General features: G+C 43.0%; 2 protein-coding genes across 2 annotated transcripts in view; one reads left to right on the top strand and one right to left on the bottom strand.

Annotated features, from left to right (window-relative positions):
* USP49 (ubiquitin specific peptidase 49) overlaps positions 1–20,924 on the top strand; it is a 135,698-nt gene that overhangs the window by 3,121 nt on the left and 111,653 nt on the right. The window lies entirely within an intron of this gene.
* Positions 16,799–19,203, bottom strand: LOC138671468 (uncharacterized). The gene is made up of 6 exons (XM_069759647.1): positions 19,061–19,203; positions 18,752–18,958; positions 18,509–18,655; positions 18,304–18,420; positions 17,642–18,064; positions 16,799–16,806 (listed from the first exon to the last, which is right to left on the bottom strand). Exons 1-6 carry the CDS (start codon positions 19,113–19,115, stop codon positions 16,799–16,801), a joined length of 957 nt encoding a protein of 318 aa, XP_069615748.1. The 5' UTR covers positions 19,116–19,203.

Raw genomic sequence — 20,924 nt, 5'->3', positions numbered from 1 at the left:
AAGAAGAGGGTGATCTCAGAGATAGCATATTAGTCGGGAGTGGACAAAGTGTTCTAGGAGTTTAGAGATGAAGGGTAGATAGCAGTGTAGTTCTGGTCGAGGGATGGTTTTTTAAGTAAATGGTTTATGATGGCGTGTTTAAATGACTATTGTCCTCTCATGCTTAGTAAGTCTCAATAGCCATGAACTGTGTGCTCATCTGTCTTTCTACATGTACTATATTTCGCCAAGAATACTGCCACGTGAAGGGTTTTTCATTATGAGAACTGGAAATACTTGAATCTGTAGGCTTTCACTGTTCAAAAAGGAATCCATCACCAGTTAGTTGACACTTAGATCGGCATAATATATAGACAGAGCCCCTGATTCCAATGATGTTTCACTTACTGGGCTGCTTGCTGTTGTTTTGATAAAAGTCACTCTTATCAGCAGGAAATTATCACTAGAGGACTAGTAAACCTGCTGCCATGTAGTCCTCCACTTAGGTTATCTTGTGACAATGTCAGCTGTCAAGGTCTCAGTATGTGATGACCCTCAAAAATAAAGGTTCCCCTTGGATGCACTGCAGAGGAACTTCAGCCGACACATGTAATAGAACATCAATTTCTTTCTTGCCTCTTGTCCCAACAGATGGGTTCAGATGCGCCGTGTGCACGATACTTGTGAATTGTGCTCACATCTTGGCAGTTGTGTTGTCAGTTATCGCACCCATTCCCCTCTCGATGCAGAAATGATCCATGCCGGAGAACTAAAGCTGGCAGTGATGTCAAAGTGTGTGAACAAACTGCATCATAGCTTGCTGCCTACCCACACACCTGTCATGGGGCCCATGTTGACTTCTAGTATCTACAGAAAGCCAGTGCTTTGTTTACCTGGGTAGAGGCAGTATGATTATCTGGGAATCTGGCATTCATGTAGGTGTTACATTGACACTTGACTTGTTCAGATGGCAATGGCATCTGAGAAAGACAGTGCACTTTGCTACACTACAAATTGTTGAGGAATGGTTTAGGAATATGGCATCAAATTTAAGGTGTTGGCCTCCAAATTCCTCTTATATCTGATAAGGAATCTAGGATATACTGGAGAATCCATTCCGATCACTTGACCGCTTCTTGGACATTTAAGCCTGTTCCAAGTGACTTTAAGATGAATCTGGCGTGTGTACATTAGGAGTAATACCATTCTAGCCATTATATAATTTGTATTATGTGTTTGCTCTGTCTAATTTTCAGTTGTCTCTGAACTATGATGTCTCACATACAGACATGAGATTCCTGCTTTAATCAGCAAACCCTCAGAAGCAGCAGCTGGTGCTGGAGGTGAGTATGTCACTTTTTTATTTTATCCTATAATGTAAAGTGCTGCGGAATATGTTGGCGCTATATAAATAAAAAATAGTATTATTATTATGGAATATAGTTTTTGAGAGAGGATAGTCCGAAGTAGTGGACAACCCCTTTAATTTAAGTACTGCTCAATCTGAACCAGTGCATGTGCAGAAAGAATGTGGAACCGATGCATGGGCGGCTTTTTCTGCTGCACTTGCCCTGGTGTCTGACATGTAAATCAAAGAAAAGTGTTTTAGATGCAAGATCTCACAATACTTTCCTTACTCAAGGTATGCCTAGGAGACCATTCCATTCTTTTTGCATTTCAGGTTGAGAGATTAAAATCTTTGTTTTCTTGGTCAAACTGTGCTATTTTATCAGTCGTCCATGACCATACCACAGAGCGGGAGGGGATCCGCCCTTCAAGAACAGGAAACCTACAGATACATAAGGGCGGCACCTCTCCCCTGCATCAGTTGGTTTCCTGTTCCTGAAGCGCCACGGTGGGTCCGGGTAGGGCTCCACGGCAGTGAGCCGAGTAGTTGGAGCGGAGTCCGGAGGATGTCCGTCTCCGGGTGCCAGCGACGGAGGTGAGTATTTCTACCCTAAAAGACTATGTCAGTCGTGTATGCGACAGACGGTAGGGAGAAAAGGAAATATCTATCTATCTATATCTATCTATATATACATTTTATAGCGGTAGTACTAGTTAAATTACATAGGGTTCTTTCTGCTCCAATAGGTGGCGGAAGAGTCTCCCGACTTTACTTCAAACCTTAGAGAAATCATCAGGAGAGAAGTAAAAGATTTCCTTAAATCCTTGTCCCAAGGGGAGCCTTCCAGTAGAAGAAGGGAACCTAGTGTTTCAGATTAGTCTACGGCTCCTAAGAAAGAATGTGGTTTAGAAGCCTCCGCATCCTCTTCAGAAGAGGATTCTAATCGATTTTGCTTCTCGCTAGACCAGATGGACAGGCTGATTAAATCAGTCAGATCCACCATGGGGGTGGCTGACGAAAAAAGAGAACTTTCAGCGCAAGACCTAATGTTTGGCGGTCTAGACCCAAGAATGCGTAAATCATTTCCACTTAATGACAAAGTTCAGAACCTTATCAAAAGAGAGTGGAAAAAGCCAGAAAAAAGGGCTCCCTACCACCGGCCTTTAAACGGAGATATCCCTTTGACGACCCCTTGGTGAATACGTGGGATAAGGCACCAAAATTAGACGCAGCGGTGGCTAAGGCTTCTAAAAAATCCTCTGTTCCCTTTGATGACATGGCTTCTTTGAAAGATCCACTTGATAAGAAGGCAGATTAGTTTCTTAAGGGGACTTGGGAGATGTCAGCCGGTGCTCTAAGACCTGCAGTAGCTGCAACATGCGCAGCCAGATTGATGATGGTCTGGCTGGACCAGCTAGCTAGAGTCTAAGCTAGAAGATGGAGCCTCTAGGGAATCCATAGTAAAATCCTTGCCGACAATCCAGAATGCCGCTGCTTTTCTCACTGACGCGTCCGCAGATTCTGCAAGGATGGCAGCTAGGGCTTGCAGGGTTATCAAATGCGGCTCACAGAGCCCTATGGCTGAAGTGTTGGCCCAGCGACCTTCAGGCAAGATCCCGTCTTTGCGCTATTCCTTACGAAGGAGAATACCTGTTCGGTCCGGTTCTAGATGAACTGCTGGAGAATGCCGGAGACGAGAAAAAGAAATTTCCTAGTCTACCGACCACTTCTTATAGGCGACCTTTCACAGAGAAAAGGTTCTTTTGCAGAAGGCCGGCTAGGGACCAAGGCAGATGGGACGATAAAAAGAAAAAAGGTACTGGATTCATGTTTGGAGGTGGGGGACGTCAGGAACCATCCCGTGAGATCAAAAAGCCACCCCAATGACTAGTTCCCCCGTTGGGAGGTAGACTATCTGCCTTCTACCCAGCCTGGTCCAAAATTTCCAGTAGTAATTGGATTTTGGGAATAATATTAACGGGTCTACGGCTAGAGTTCTCCTCTATCCCTTATAATTTCTTCAGAGTTACCCCGCTCGGGTCCTCTGACCATACAGTCGTTTAAAATGGAGACTGTTAATACTGCAATAAAATTGCTGTTAAAAAACTGCTTTATGGTGGTGTTGGATTTAAAGGACGCCTATTACCATATCCCCATTTATGCAGGCCACCAACGATTCCTCAGGGTAGCGGTCCGGTTAGATGGGGTGGTCAGACATTACCACTATAGGGCCCTCCCTTTTGGTATATCGGTCGCCCCCTGGATATTTACTAAGGTCATGGCTCACCTACATGAGTCTGACATTCTGGTAATTCACTACCTTGACGATCTCCTTATCGTAGGTAAAACAGCAGATCATTGTTTAGAACCATTACAAAAATGTCAAAAGGTCCTGGTTACAGCCTATGAAAGTGCAGCGATTCTCAGGCCTGACCTTGGATTCCCAGGATCAATAATCCCGTTTACCGCACAAAAAAAATAAATCGCCTACACCTTCAAGTGCTAAACGCCTCCAAAAACCCCACCATGACCCTTAGGAAAGCGATGTCTCTGTTAGGCTCTCTCTCATTCTGCATTCCAGCGGTCCGATGGGCCCAGTGTCATACAAGGATACTTCAGGGCGAGGTATTATTACAACAAAAAAATTTTTTTTGGGGGGGTCACCTAGAGAGCCAGCTGACCTTGTCCCAAAACACTATTGTATCCCTCGAATATTGGCTAGACCGAAATAACCTATCCACGGGGGTCCCCTGGGAATATAACGTAACCCGTATAATCACCTCAGACGCTAGCCCTTCTGGTTGGGGGGCTCACATGGGGGAAATTATAATGCAGGGACTTTGGGACGAGTTTCAGATGGAAATGTTCTCTAACCTGAAGGAGGAGTTAAAGGCGGTGGAGCAGGCAGTTAAGACTCCTTGTCTATCTACAGGGATACCACGTGCGGATATTCTCCGACAATCGGGTCACCGTGGCATATATCAATCATCAAGGCAGAACCCGTTCCAAATCCCTGATGAATTTGGCAGATCGTCTGTTTCAGCTAGCAGAGCAACACTTTCTCTCATTGACAGCTCTTCATATAAGAGGAGTTGAAAATACTACGGCGGATTACTTAAGTCGCAACACCTTGAGGCAGGGAGAATGGTCACTAAACAACTCCATCTTCAACCTCATTGTGGAAAGGTGGGGTCAACCGGATGTAGATCTTTTCGCCACAAAGGAAAACAGGAAAGTGAGACAATTCTGCTCTCTGAACCCCAGAGAAAATCCTCTGTCAGTAGACGCCCTCCTCACAGACTGGAACTTCAGGCTAGCTTACGCATTTCCTCCCCTGTCTCTACTTCCTCTGGTGGTGAGGAAAATCAGGAAGGACAAGGCCACAGTTATAGTAATTGCCCCCTTCTCGCCCAGAAGGACGTGGTTTTCATGCCTCAGGACCATGTCAGTATCCGACCCATGGGTCTTGCCAGACATCCCAGATCTCCTATCCCAGGGCCCAGTCTACCATCCTCGGGCGGTTGGCCTTCGTCTGACAGCATGGATTTTGAGCGGTCGCTTTTAAGAGATAGGGGTTTCTCTCCGGGCCTGATTAACACTCTGCTGAAGAGCAGAAAAATTATCATCACAAAAATTTGTCAGGATCTGGAAGAGATTTCTTCAAAACTCGGGGGTAGTAGCCAATAGACCAGATTTTGGAGTTCTTGCAAAAGGGGTTGGATATGGGGGTTATCCCCAAATACTCTTAAAGTACAGGTGTCTGCTTTAGGGGCCCTCTTTGGGTGCAACATTTCTGAAAATTACTGGATCAGTAGGTTCATCGAGGCGACAAAACGGTCTAGGCCAATGGTGAAGAATAGTGTCATGCTGTGGGACTTAAACTTAGTCCTCTCGGCCATCACTGAAGCCCCATTCGAGCCAATTTCTTTAGCCTCTATTAAAAACCTGTCTCTTAAAGTAGCCTTCCTGGTGACCCTAATGTCAGCTCGTAGGGTAGGTGACATCCAGGCGTTATCCAGGCTTCCCCCTTACGTGCAACTTAGGGATAATAGAGTGGTACTTTCCCCTGATCCAGCATATCTTCCTAAAGTAGTGTCCAGATTCCATAGAACACAGGAGATAGCTCTTCCATCTTTCCTCCCTAATCCTACTAATGACAAAAAAGGAATCTACACTACACACTTTAGACGTAAGAAGATGTATCTAGCAGTGACTAATCCTTGGAAGATAGATAACGCCCTATTCGTATCCTATCAGGGTAGTAGGAAAATTCATAGAGCATCAAAATCTACGCTAGCTAGGTGGATCAGGGAGGCTATTTCGCTGGCATACATCTCAAAGGGCAAGCCGGCGCCTGAAGGTCTAAGAGCGCATTCCACTAGAGCTATGGCTGTCTCGTAGTCGGAGAGGTTAGAGGTGTCAATCGACCAAATATGTAAGGCTGCTACTTGGTCTTCTCAAAACACATTCTATAACCATTATAGATTAAACCTGGGTGCTTCCTCGGACCTCTCTTTTGGTATAAGGGTGCTGCAAGCCGTAGTCCCTCCCTAAACAGTTTACTCTCTGTAATTCTCTCTGTGGTGTGCTGTCATGGACGACCGATAAAGTCTTAGTTACTTACCAGTTAACGGTGTTGGAGTCCATGACAGCACCCTTACATACCCTCCCGTCTTAAGTTCTAGGTGTACACCTCTTCCCTTTTTTTATATAGTCCACTTTTGGTGAATAGTTAGCAGTAGTATCGTTGAATATAAATTATGCTGTTAACCTTGGTGGTCCTCTTGTGCTCTGTAAACCAACTGTTACGTGGGAAAGGTGCCTCCCTTATGTATCTGTAGGTTTCCTGTTCCTGAAGGGCGGATCCCCTCTCTCTGTGGTGCTGTCATGGACTCCGAAAAACACAGTTAGTCGGTGAGTAACTAAGACTATTGCCATACAGGGTATGTTTGGAAAAGGCTCTATATGAACTCCTAACACAGTTACAGCAGGTTCTTTGAGATCATGCGAGCTGTGACCACAATTGATGGGATATCCTACAGATCTCTGATCAAATTGACATGTGAGAAATTTAGAGACAAAGTCCATTGTTTTTCAAACCCTCTCATTTTCCTCAAGCCATTCCAGTAAGACTTTTCCAATGTGGAGGCCAAAGTTGTGCCCTGCCACCAGGTAAATACTCGCCTATGGCGACATTGCAATATAAGTTGTGAAAAAGCTCCCGATGTCCCCACTATAGTTTAGGTGAACCGGTGCAGTGTGTCAGGGCCCAGGGTCTCCCAGCAGAAAATTGCCAATGCTTTACCTTTTCTGCCAGTTTGCTATGAACACATGGAGTCATCTCTTGCCTAGCTTACCCAACAGTCCACATGATATTAAAACAAAAAATAATCTGGTCAGGTTATCCTCTTCCATGGCCAAGTTCTCATGTTCCACATGATAGGCCTTCTACTGGTAAGAGTCATCTTTGGCACTGATCAGTCTGCTGCTGTACAGCCCCATAAACAAGCTTTGATGCACTGGGTGTTCTCACACTTTTCTTTCATAGCCTACATTTAACTTGGCTTTAAAAAAAAAAAGTTTGTGGTACAGAGCTCTTCTGTGGTATAAAACCATTAGTAAGCCTTCAGCGTCATTAAAGGGGTTGCCCACTACTCACTGCCAGCTCCATTTTTTTGTAACATCTGCAGCGGGTCTCCAGTAAATCGCATGAAATTGTTGTTCTACTTGAGCACTGGAATCAGTCAGCGAGCACAATGGGCCACCTAGGGTTTGTTCACACGAACTAATAAAACAGACAATTGCAATCCGATTGAAAAAATCTGTTTTTACTCCACCCAGTGTTATTCTATGAGCCAGTGCACATCTGCAAATGTTTCTTCATGAGAATTTACATTCACCCACTAGATGGTGGCCCGATTCTAACGCATCGGGTATTCTAGAATATGCATGTCCATGTAGTATATTGCACAGCCCGCGTAGTATACAGCACAGAGCCACGCGGTATCTAACACAGCCCACGTAGTATACAGCAGTGTGGGCACCATATCCCTGTTAAAAAAAAAATATATATATATATTTAAAATAAAAAAAGTTATTTACTCACCCCTGGGATCCAGCGGAGCTCCGGCGATACGCGCGCGGCGGCCACCATCTTCCGTTCCCAGGATGCATTGCGAAATTATCCAGATGACTTAGCGGTCTCGCGAGACCGCTAAGTGTTCTGGGTAATTTCGCAATGCATCTCCGGGAACGGAAGATGGCGGCTGGCACGAGCGGATCGTCGGACAACGGAGGGTGAGTGTAGCAGGTTTTTTTTTTAATTATTTTTAACATTAGATCTTTTTTTACTATTGATGCCGCATAGGCAGCATCAATAGTAAAAGGTTTGGACACACGGGGTTAATAGCAGCGGTTACAGAGTGCGTTACCCGCAGCATAACACGGTCCGTTACCGCCGGCATTAACCCTGTGTGAGCGGTGACTGGAGGGGAGTATGCGGGCGCCGGTCACTGACTGCGGGGAGGAAGGAGCGGCCATTTTCTTCCGGACTGTGCCCGTCGCTGATTGGTCGTGGCTGTTTTGCCGCGACCAATCATCGACTTGGATTTCCATGACAGACAGAGGCCGCGACCAATGAATATCCGTGACAGACAGAAAGACAGATGGAAATGACCCTTCGACAATTAAATAGTAGATAGACTTCATACAAGTCTATGCGTGCTTGCGAAACATCGCATGGCGCTCAGATGTCACCCAAGTGCAGGGTGATTCTCGTGTACGCTGGCAATGGAGAAATTACTTTCTCCTTCTCTTCCACATCTGTGCTCTGATCCTGTCATGCGAGAGGATCGGAGCACAGTAGCTTGCCACCCAGCTCAAACTTGCAACAGAGCAGGAGCCACGAGTTCTTAGAATATCGCATCGATGCTATACGCTAGTGTGACCCAAGCCTTAAAGGGGGTTGTCCGGTCTAAAGTGACAAGTCTGCCATCATTCTGTGTGACGGCAGAATTTGGAATCCCTCCCCCCCCCAGCACACACTGTGTGACGGCAGACTTTTGAATCCCCCCAGCACACGCACTGTGCGCTGGGAGGATTCGCCTGTTTGAGCCCGGAACGGAGGCAGTGTATGAGATATACGTTCTCCCGGTCAGATGCAGTCTAGTGGGCACAGCTTCGCTCCATACACACTAAAAATGGTGATTCTGTCATTCCAATTTTTGATTTCTCTCTTAATTGCATTTTAATGTGAAAATATATGCCCATTGCCTTTAGGATGAATTCCTATGACCAGATTTTTTTTTTTTTTTGTGCCACTGAACACGCCTGTTACGTGGAGACTTTCTATGGGTGGAAATTTCGGTAAAATGTGCAAGATTGCATATTTCAAAATATACTAGCATTTTACTACATAAATATGTATCCGAGCATGACCTCAACAGTAAGTGTGAACCTTTCTCAACAGGGCACATCCATTGAAATAAAAGAATTGAGGCTCTCATCGGAGAACCTTGTCCACTTGGCTAAATTTTGGAGAAATGTTGGTCCACTTTATATATTGCTGATGGGATATGATCTGGTCTGGAAGAGCAATGTAGCTCCTGCTTGCTGTGTGAGTCTGAGATGAAACACCATACGGAGTGTACCTACATGTACCACGTGTCATTCATCAGTTTGGCACATGTATGTTACATTTTCTACATATCACTATTATAGAGACACGTTGGGGCAGATTCATCAAAGCTTTTTTTTTTTTCTTTTCAATGCTAACGTAAAAGCTTTGAAAAGTTGTACATTTTTGAAGCAACATGGAGTTGCTCAAAAATGTAGCATTTAGTGGTTTTTCGACAATTTTCAAGCTCTGTCTAAAGGGGCGAGACTGGTCATGGCCACGTCTGCCCTTCGGATTCATCACAATTGCTTGCGTTTTGTATGCCAGAAACACTACAGTGTCTGAACTAGCAATTATGATGCCGTGCATTTCAACAACACTGGTATAGCATGGTTGTGTGCTAGGCCAGTGTTGATAAAACTGCCCTATTGTGTTCATGGCCATCGTCCAGCGCCTGGCCTCTGGAGGTACAACACTAATAATCAGGGCTGTGGAGTCGGTAAGCCAAACCTCCGACTCCTCAATTTCCAAGACTCCGACTCCACCAAAATGGGCTCCGACTCCACAGCCCTGCTAATAATAATAAAAAATTGAGACGCTGTAGAAAATGTAAAGACACGAGTGCAGTGATTTGATATTTTATTCAGTACATCGAACACACATCAGAAGTTGAAAGAATTTTTTTTTTTTCCATATCATTTGAAAAAATGAAAACTAGAATTTGATGGCAGCAACACATTTCAACAAAAGTTAGGTGGGGCAATTTCTACCATTGTGTAGCATCTCCTCTTCTTTTTTACTACAGTCTGGGAAGTGAGGAGACCAATTGTTGGAATTTTAGGAGAGGAATGTTGTCCAATTCTTTTCTGATGTTGGATTCTCGCTGCTTAACAGTTCTGGGTCGTCTTTGCTCCATTATTTGTTTCATAATGCCTCAAATGTTTTCTATTGGTGAAGGGTCTGAACTGCAGGTGGCCATGTTGTGATGGATGCATTGTCTGGCTGAAATATGCAAGGCCTTCTCTGAAATAAATGTCTGGATTGATACTTTTCTAAAACCTCTGTATAATGCTCAACATTGTCAGCGCTTTTCAAGATGTGTAAGCTGCCCATGTCATAGGCACTAACCCCACACCATGGGAGATACAGGCTTTTAAACTGTGCACTGATACGATGGACAAGTAGTGTATAATTCAGATGTTTCGTCAAACTCAATCTGACAGGTGCCCCGCCCCCTATCAAAGTGTATCAAAGTGTGTAACCCCTCCCCTCCCCTTGTTTGACGGCTGGTATCCAGCTGTCCCGCCTTGTTTGATTTCCCCTTTTGATATAGTTTAATATAGTTTAATTTGTTGTAGTTTTGATATTATTCCCGTATTTTGTGGAATAACACATGTTTATAATTATAGCCTAGTCGTGTATTTATTTTACACGTGGTTTATAACACCTTTTTCATTTGTTTTATAATAGATTTTATACGTATCCCCGAGTTTGATTCTGTAAGCTTTTGTTTTATTCACAGTGTATTCATATAGTGGAGAACTTAAAGCTGTTTATATGTGTCTCTACTGAACACTATGGTGAACATTAACTAAATGTTTATTTTCCCAAACAGAGAATCTGCTGTGGGTATTTGCAGTGTATTCATATAGTGGAGAACTTAAAGCTGTCTATTTGTTTTTGTAAATGGTGAACACTAACTAAATGGTGAACATTATCTAAATTAGGTTAACTGCGGTTCAGAGGTTCATAACACCTAGGTCAATTTATAGCACCTAGGTCAAGCAATTGTTGTTGTATTTGCGTACCCCATAAATGTTTATTCTCACAAACAGAAAAGTTATTGTGTCCTGAAGATGGCATCTGCGGTTATTTGTTTTTTGTATTAGCTTTCTCAGAAAACAGCTGTGTTATCTGAGGGTCAGATATTTTTGTACAAACTCATGCTGTTTGGTGATCTTTGTGAAGCAGAACTTTGTTTATAACACATTTGTACCTGTATTGTGCCTGAATTGATATTTGCTTTCTCTTTTTTGTGTCCTGAAGATGGCATCTGCAAAGTTATTTGTTACCTACTGAGGCCATTGCAAGTTGTGTTTATTCACATTGTAGCAGGTTTTATCCTTGTGGCTGCCTTATATACACAGAAGAGATATGCACCAATGTCACAACACAAGTTATAATATGACCCAATGTTACAACACAAGTAAGAAGCGGCGTGTTTTATACGAATAAAAACCAAAGACACGATATTGTAAAAAAAAATTTAAAAGATTTATTTCTCACAATAAAACAGCATCTCAAAGACATTTCATTACTATAAAAATTCATACAGAATATAAAAAGTAAAAACATTAAAATAGTACAATGAACAATTACACTTCTTACAAAATAATTAATATAGCGTTACAAGGCGTGTACAGCATTTATCCAGTACATTCTTTACATCGTGAGCCACATGGTTTGCAGCATCGGTAGAGACCTTTTTTTAGGTAGCAGAGTTCCACGTGTGGTACCTAATGACGGGGAATGTAAAGATTGAATTGTACGGGGAACCGCCGCTAACTTCAGCGGTGTAGATACAGAGCGTGTCTCACTGTTGGTAATTTTTAATTCATCTAAAAGCTTCCTAGTAGCGGGGTTACCCACAACTGTAGACGGCATATTTAGTTCGGCCATAGCCTGCATAAATGAATCCCAACCCGGTGGTAAATTTCTACTGTTCAGAGCATGACTCTGCGTTGTACTACGTACCAAATCCAGTAAGTTAGACCCTGGTATTACGGATCCTTTGAAAATAAATTCAGCATTATTATTCCATGCTGTGACATTTTTATTCTGCAGCAGCCTGTTTAGTAAAAATTCAGCATTCTTTTTATATCTTTGGTTTATATGTCCGACAATTTCAGCGATCTCATGATTTTTATCAGAGTCGGTATTTGGCAATTGCTGCTGACCAGGATCAGGAGGGCTAACGAGATTTAAAGCCGTTACTTCTTTTGAGCTGTGCCTCGTATGTACCAAGTAGCGTTGTAGCACAGCGCTATACATTTTAATTTTCACATCATCGGGAATGTCACGACGCTGTAAAATGTCGCTAATCTCACCATCAAGGCGCCGAATAACACTGTCGCGTATGTTATCTGTAGTACCGGGTCTTAGTTTGTCTAGCTCCTGTTTGGGGACTAGATACATTTTCGTTGTATGCTCCATTATCTTCCGGCGATCAGGCTTGTTATTATTGGGATTGCAAAAGCTAAAAGAGGACCGATAAACCCGCCGGCCTGTTTTAGTAGGCGCTTCTTTTTCTTTATGGGCTGAGACCTGTCGCTCAGGGTTCTTATAGCTTTACGCCACTTCTTTAATATACCTTTTTGGCGCTCTTTCAGCGGAATCCTGCCTTTTAAGATATTTAAAGCAATCTCGCCTATGGCTGTAATTAAATCATTGCTTGCATCGCGCAAAATAGACTTTCTGACAGCGGGGGTTGCTTTCACTAGGGTTTTTAAGAGAGCCCAGTTACGCCGGAGCCTCTCAGACATCTTTACATCACAACGACCACAGCGTAGAATGTCTGATACCTGGTAAAATTCACTTTTTAGAAGTTTTTTTCTTCTGAACATAGACAGCGGGCAGCGCGGGTGGAAACAACCCAGTCCTTAAACGCAGATCCTCAGGAGTATTAGCTCTCAAATCTACAAGCAAATACCCGTAAGGCTCCCGCGTGGCATCCTCAAAAGCTTCTAGGAAAAAACGTGTTTTTCCGGGATACATCTGACGAGCTAGAGTTAAAATTTGTAATTTATCTCGGGGGTTGTTAAAAAGCACCATGTACTTTGTGTTTAAATTTATCGTACGGCTTTTCTTGCCCTGACAAAATATGTTTTGCACCAGGTAGAAAATGCTGAGATTTCTGTGGTGCACATACTTGGTAAAGGCTTTTTCTATCTCACAATTCTCACTAGCACTCTCCATGAGATCATCAACAATCGCCAAATTCACCTTCTCCGGTGGGAATAATTCGTCATCTACGAATGTATTCGGCAGACCCTCCACAAATCTGGCGTGGGGAAAAGAGAGAGAGATTTCATCATATAGTTTTTGCCAACACGAATAAAACCATACAATATTATCAGGTTTCTGAGAAAAATTAGCTTCAATATTATATAGCAGCTGTTTTACAAAATAGCTCTTTCCAGAATTAGACGGGCCTGCTAGAATGCACGAGAACGGGTGTTGCAGACGCGTATCCATCACAATACTCGACTAATACCCAAAAGGTAATGTTGTGAAATCGTCTAATAGTCGCCGCTTTGTATAAACGCACTTTTGTGTTTTGCGTAATGGCCTTGTTTCAATATCCCAGTACTTTTTATTTCTCACAATGGACGCCTGCTGTACGACAATACGTTTCTGAGTTTCTGCGGCAGAATTGCGCGGGTAGTCCAGAACTAGATCTTTCAGACTGTTGAAATTAATAGATTGAGAGTTACCAACATTTAGTGTTATCCCCTTAACTTTTAAGACAGTTTTACCGGTGTTGAGTTTGTAGCCGTAAGTTTTGGGGCCCGCGGATACAAATTCTGTGATGTGTGTACCATCGGGTATTTCACTGGTCAGCTCCCCCAGGTAATCGCCTAAAGGCGGTTGCCACTCACCATCTCTCTGTACAAAAATAACTGAGTCTGTGTCGTGATAAAGGCACCTCTCCTGCAGCCGGTCCAGCAGCGAATAGAGCTCTAACCGAGCATACGCTGTTGTAAAACACGCTATAAAAATGTTTGTGTTTTTGTTGAGTGTGTGGTGGCCTTTTGCATATTTCCAGTTAATGGTTGCGGTGTCATCATCAAGGAAATGTAACATCGAAATGTCATAGTAAGGCAGGAACAAATACTTAAAAAGCTCATCTGGATCCCTAACAATGCTGGTACATGATAGATTAGATCTCTGAGCAAACTTTCCCCATAAAGAATTTAAGAAAAGCTTGGAGATCTGGCGCTTAGCAGGATTGACAGCTATATTTTCAGGCCGTAATTGGACACCTTCTTTTTCAAGAAAAGAGTCAATGTACTGCCGTTTCTTGGCGTCATCAGTGCACCAGCTAGGATAACCAGAGGCTTCCTGCTTATCCCTAAGATGTAATTTAATGTAAGGCGCAAACAGATCATCAGTGGTTTTAGGAAAATGCCATATTTCATAGATGTGAGCGATCCGATACCCTTTTTCTATCGCCATCTCGAGCTCTATAGTGCACCAGGTGCCTGTCAGCGCCCGTTCTTCATCACTGTGGGCACAAATATCTGCCTGGGAATTTGCAGCGCATGTGTAGCAAAGGGGAAACATTAATTTTTTGTTGAGTTTTACCGGTAGAACTGGAAAAAATAAATCTCTCGGCGGGTAGACCTTGACTCTAGCAATGCCAAAGTATTTTTTAATGAATCCAAAATTGTCGTAGATGATGTCTGGATGGCCTACAGGGTATGTTTTAGTTTTGTTTACAAAGGGGTACAGACTGGTGAAATCGTAGTAGTGTAAAGTCTCCCCTTCTTCCAGATGGTGATAGAGCTTAATGGCGTTAGTTCGCCCGCCATAAAGCGCATCACGGGGGTCTAAAGGAGCGGGGAATTCCATCTGACGAAGAAATGTTTGAAGGTTAGAATCATTTTCAACCATTTCATTCCACTCATGTTCCCACATCAGTCTTACTGTGTACCCGCAACACTGTAAGTAACGCTTTTTAGCTAAAAAGGTGTAATATAACTGTCCGTAGGACGTGCTTGTGACCTTATTTGCGTCATTTTCATTATAGCACACGGGGCAACCGTGGTAAAAACACCCCTGAAATTCAAAGGCTATGTGCTGGCCGCTAACATAGGCATAGCCATCTAGAAAATACTTCCCGACCTGTTTTTCACCGCCTCTCAAAGCGTGCTGTATGTCGATGTTCTCAGAGTGGGCTACATACATGAGCCACTGTATAGCGGGTGTCGAGTAGCGCTTTTTTGCCTTGTGATAATTATCACCAGGTAAAATGGCGATTGTCTTTTTTGGAAGAAATTTAAACCTGTACATTGTCATACACACCGAGGCCAGGGTGATGAGCTGAAAAGGATCAACACATCTGCGCACTACAATCTTTTGCTTTTGACGCTTACAGTATTTTTTAACATTTTTCTGAGTCATCTGCATAATACGCTCTCTATAGATCTCGCAGGCGTGTCTCAAAATTTCAACATCTTGTTTGCAATAAGATTTTAGCGCGGCCTTGAAGTCAAAAGTTGTATTTACCTGTGTCTCATACCACTCCAGGAACTCTACCTTCTCGCCAGGTGACATGTACTCCACCCCATAATATTTTACATCAGGTATGGGACCTACATAATTTTGGTTTTCTCTGGTATTGAAAAAGTGTGGAAAATGTCCTTTGCCTCCTGAAAAGCCCATGGCCTGTGGTAATTTACTGAGTTTCATGGGGATAAAATTTAGAGAGTCTATGAACCTTATAGACAAATCGGGTAGCGACACACACAAGAGGCGGCCACCTTGGGTTATCAACTGTACTTGTAGTTTTTCAGAAATCAGTTCCTTAACAATAAAGTATGCATCATATCTTCCACCATTGTGGGCAATAAATGTATGATCTGAAAATTTACCGCTTGTAAAGAACTGTACAAAGTCATGTGTACAGGTATCACCCTCAAACTCCCAGGAGGGGTGGCCATACAGCGTTGTAGCATAAATGTAATTCGGGATGTGCGTGCCTGTCTCCTGCATACACTCAAAATCATAAAAGATATAGCAATCTGACTCATCCTGTGCTACATACTTCCGCATGTAACAAAGATGAGCATCAAATTTATTTATATGTCTGCGACATACAGGACAGCGCAAACCATTACATTTATGCTCTGTTTCGCTATTTCTGGGGACAAAAAGGTTGCATTTATCACAAAATGTTTTAAGTCTGCAGAATGCTGGGTCGCCTATTCCCAATTGTTTGTGATAATCTAAGCACTCGCTCGAGCGGCAATAAACTCTGCAAACAGGACATCTGGGCTGTTGGTCGGGCCCGCTTTCTACGCAATTCTCTCTCTGACAGGCTTTACAAAAATACTGACAGGAGTGGTTGTTTTTGTGGTGAAACACTGAATTGCAGAGCTCACAAAAGTAATTAGCACCGATAAAACCCTTCATATTTTTGATACCGTAGTAGTGATTATCATGGAACAATATGAATACTGTTTTGCCATTAGCTGTATTACCGCTCTCAAAGTAACGCCAATCGCCCTGACTATAGTACAGTACTTTAATGGTGACCCCCAAATATTTTTCAAATGCAGGGATGTCGCTAAAACTCACTAATTGGTCATCAGGGATGCCCAGTGCTGCGTGTATGTTTTTAGAGCGGCTCAGTAAAACACCATCAGTGACATTCGTGTCGTCCATCAGGGCGCACACACTAGCAGCCAAACACAGATTTGACTTGTAATTGTTAAAATCATACAGCCATTGTCTCTTTTGTTTAATGATCTGACTGCTCGCTATAGATTTCAAGCGCCTTTTTACACCACCGCGTCGGTTTTTAATGATGGTGACGACTAGCTTTAGCGAATTGGATGATATGCATTCACTGTTACTTTGAAGTGCGCGGGCAACAGCATTTAAAAAAGATTCGGAATTAAAATCTTCACGGGTTTGTTTTGTAGTGAAAATAGGGTCTAAAGTATCACCGGCATCAAACCTTAACTGTACAAAGTCGCCAGGTTCAATGTCCCTGATGATTCTATCCAGTAATGCCTGAATGCCTTCATGAACAATATTCAAGCCCTCTTCAAATGATCGTGCACGCTCTAAATTTACAAATCTAAAATGATCTGTATGTATATGACCGTTGAAATTGCGGAGGGTTCTTTCATGATGATGGATGTGTTGCAAAAATACTGTATGATCGGGGAGCCGCACATTACCAGCAGCGTCTGCGGCTTGTGAATTTTGTGTAGATGCCTGTGCGGCATCTGCAGAGCTGCCTGGACTATGTGAGTGCTGTTCTGACTCTTGTGACGACATCTGTGGTGACTGTAGAGGCATTGCAGGACACATGGCACCACGGCGCCTCCTAGAGCATAGCGCCCGTCTAGCGCTGACCAACAATTTTAGAGTCCTCTTTATAACTCTAGCCCTATTATACCTGGGTAGTGTTAGTTTAGGCGGTTTATGCATGCCGTAGCCGACCATATCTAGTCATAATGGGGTCGCTGTAGTTGTTATCTCGCCATCCAGCAGCAGGCTCCGAAGTGCGTATAGTTCGGACTTATTAGCCTGTGTTGGGTTTTGTGTTAATAATAATTTTTCAAAAGTATCACAAAAAAACATTATTTTGGGGACCCAGCGTTTGTAGCGTAAGTAGCGGCCGATGTGTTCCTGAAATACAAGCATTTCAACGGGGTCCCAGCTGCGGGATTCATGCTGCAGATCTATAGCTGGCGCATGAATCCGTGGCTTTTTACACACCTTAAGCTCTTTACACCCCTTAACATCATCCGGCCGCGACCTCTTTGACCGTTTCTTAACATTAACAGAGTTAGATACACAGACATGAGATATGTCACCCAAATTAGAGGGTCCTGAGGGTCCGGCCCCAGAGGCATTAGCAGGGCCCGTTACACATGGCGCTGACGGTTGCATAGTGTGGGACATACGTATAATGAGCGGTTCTATGGATGGTTGCTTACCATCAGCGAGCTGATCAATCTCGCGTTCATACTCTTCACGACTCATCGTGGCTGTTGCACCCACGGCGCAGGATGCGGTTGGTGACTCTGTAACATGTTTTGTTTTCCGCTTATGTTTTCGGGGTGCCTCGAGCACTTCTGGATATAGTGGCGCGGGGTCATTCACACGGATTGTCGATGGCTGACCGGTACTTGAATGGGGTATTTCACGATGGTCCGACGGTACAGGGTTTCCTGCGTCCTGCACCACGCAGATCGGTGATAGCGGATATGCTCTAACAGAACCATTAGCCGTCTGTATCGCCGGCCACGCTTGTGCTGCGCCATTCTCGGTGATCTGTAGCGGCTGTAGAGGTGCTGGAGGTGTTTTTCTCATGACTTTGCGCTTAGCTGTAGGAAAGATTATACATGTGTCAGATATGTGCGAGACCGTCGCAGGCCACTGCGCATAGCTGCAGGAAAGATTATACGTGTGCCAGATATGTGTGAGACCGACGCAGGCCGCTGCGCTTAGCTGCATGATAGATTATACATGTGTCAGATATGTGGGGGCCATGGATCTCAATGATGAAGCACGTGCATCATTGACTGTACAGAGACTGTGCCTGTATACCAAAATATACACTTACGGGATAGCGATGTGTGGTGAATGATTGCCGTGGCGTCTTCTGCAGCTTCTGCGATGCTCTCCATTAGCTCCGGTATATTCTCTTTTGTGAAAATTCTTCTAGGCTTCAGTTTACAAGCTATAAATAAAGATACAGGCCTTAGTAGAGGCGTGGTGGATTTTCGCAGAGCGGTTGTGCAAAAAAAAACTTTTCATACGATTCTCACCTCTCCCTTTTTTGCCCGCCGGTCCGAGCTGTTTTTTAGGTGCTCTAGAATCAGGGCTGTTTCTCGGCGTGGGGGTCTGGTACATCAGTTCCTCAACAGGCGGCTGATTGTGTTCCGTGGTGGTTGGTTCTGGAAACATGTCGACATCTGTAAAGAATTAATATATATATTTACACGTCTAAATACTTAAAAGCTATATACACACACACACACACATACATACACAGCAGTCACACAACGCACCTATGATGCCTTGAGTCAAATCCCACACAGCAGCGACACCTGCATTAGTGTTACTATACTCAGCTCCAGGTGTATCACACTCCAGAGTAGGCACGCTGAAGCCGTTTAAAAAATCATCGCTATAGTTGCTGATAAATTCATCTACAGCATCGGGGGTGTTCCTGGTAAATTCATCTAGATTATCGGGGATGGTCCTGATTAATTCATCTTAAACAAGAAAGAATAAACAATATAAAGATAATATATAAAAACAGCCCTTAGTTAGAATGGGACACTAACAGATACATGTATATAAATCTTGAAACATACCTATTACCGAATCCGCAACTTGACTGGAAAAAGCTGAAAAATGTTGGGATTCCATCTAAAATAAATTATCTGTGTAAATTTTATGCGCAATCTATATTATCCACACACCACTACTCGTCAAACGCAATTATATACCCCAACAAATAAACTGCTCCCCGTGTATAAATATTCTTATACTAAGCAAATCATGGGTAATACGGCTAAGTCTTTCTATATTAATTATGCGCCACAAATATGATTTATGCGGTAAAACTATATTACACAGCCCCACTAAATATACCGCTACTGTATAAATATGACTATAAATATGTCTATGTTAAACAACACACATGTAGTAAGTAAACGCTGCAGGCGCTAGTTAGGGCGTATTGACAGTTATTAACTACTGTATTACATAAATTATGTTATAATAGTTGCCCGCGGATAAGTCTTTCTATATTAATTATGTACCACAGAATATGTTTTATGCAGTAAAACTATATTATACAACGATACTAAATATGCAGCTATCCTCCAGTATAAAACTAACTTATTAGACAAATAACACCCTTAATTATGGTTTTAGAGATGCATAGTTAAATATAATTAAGCATTTGCGAATAATAACACAACTGTCTTATATACTTACATTTAGAATAGCTTGCTTTTTTTAGTCTGGTCGGACTTCTGGTGGTTGTCTGATGTACTTTAGTGGGCCTGCCACCTGTATTTATCCTGAGTGTCAGAAACCAGCTCACCTGTTAACACCCAGAAACACACCCAGTTACGCCCCCACCACACGCCTGCTGTTAACACCCAGAACACAACCATACATGCAATTAATGCATGCATTAACTCAGGCATGATATATCCGGATTAAAACAGGAATTTTTATACAGCTGAATTTCTGAAAGAAGCAGGCTGTTGATTAACGAACCACAATCATTTTAATCAATCATGACGTCTAAATCGTATGATGCCATATTAGAAAAACAATATTTTACATGCCGCGCACCCGGCTCATTCTCGGGTATTGACAAATTATTTAGATCTGCAAGAGCACGCGGTATAAAGAAATCTGATGTTATTGCCTGGTTAAATAAGCAAGACACCTACACGCTACACAAGCCTGCTAGAAAACGCTTTTTGACAAATAAAATTTACGTCTCGGCCATTGATGCGCAGTGGCAGGCGGATCTCGTAAGTTTAATTGACTATTCAAGGGAAAATGATAATGTCAAATACATCCTGACGGTGATTGATGTTCTATCGAGATACGCATGGTGCGTAGCCTTGACAAACAAGACAGGCGCTAGTGTCGCTAGATCGTTCGAATTAATATTTCAAAATGATAAGCGCATACCGAAGAAACTGCAGACGGATCGCGGCAAAGAATTTATAAATTCATCACTCAAACAGCTATGTAATACGTACAATATTCATCACTTTTTTACAAACAATGATGTAAAAGCCGCTATGGTCGAGCGTTTTAATCGCACATTAAAAACCCGTATGTGGCGCTATCTTACGCATCATAATACCTTTAGGTATATTGATATTTTACCGGATTTGCTGCATAGCTACAACCATACGTACCACTCAACGATCCGCTGTAGTCCCGCGTCTGTGTCAGAGAGAAACGTGATGCAAATCTGGCGCAATATTTACAGTTCTACTATTACTAATAAACCGATTAAACCGTCTTTAACGGTCGGCTCTCATGTGAGAATATCGCGCTATAAATCGACCTTCTGTAAGGGCTATGAGAAGACGTACAGCGATGAGATTTTTTTAATCACCGGCGTCTCCAATAAATTTCATAAACCCCTTTATAAAATCAGTGATTTAGCCGGAGAGCCTGTAGAGGGGTCATTTTATAAGGAAG

This window comes from Ranitomeya imitator, chromosome 3 (genome assembly GCF_032444005.1).
Source record: "Ranitomeya imitator isolate aRanImi1 chromosome 3, aRanImi1.pri, whole genome shotgun sequence".
Lineage (NCBI taxonomy): Eukaryota > Metazoa > Chordata > Amphibia > Anura > Dendrobatidae > Ranitomeya > Ranitomeya imitator.
The sequence above is the reverse complement of the archived record's forward strand: the minus strand, read 5'-3'. Positions and strand labels throughout refer to the sequence as shown.

Excerpts from the sequence above, each read along its gene's own strand:
- LOC138671468 (XM_069759647.1), bottom strand. The coding sequence starts at position 19,115 with ATGGAATCCCAACATTTTTCAGCTTTTTCCAGTCAAGTTGCGGATTCG. Across the intron at positions 18,656-18,751 it reads TTTGACTCAAGGCATCATAG|ATGTCGACATGTTTCCAGAA; the intron begins GTGCGTTGTGTG and ends AATTCTTTACAG. Across the intron at positions 18,065-18,303 it reads TCACCACACATCGCTATCCC|CTAAGCGCAAAGTCATGAGA; the intron begins GTAAGTGTATAT and ends TCTTTCCTACAG.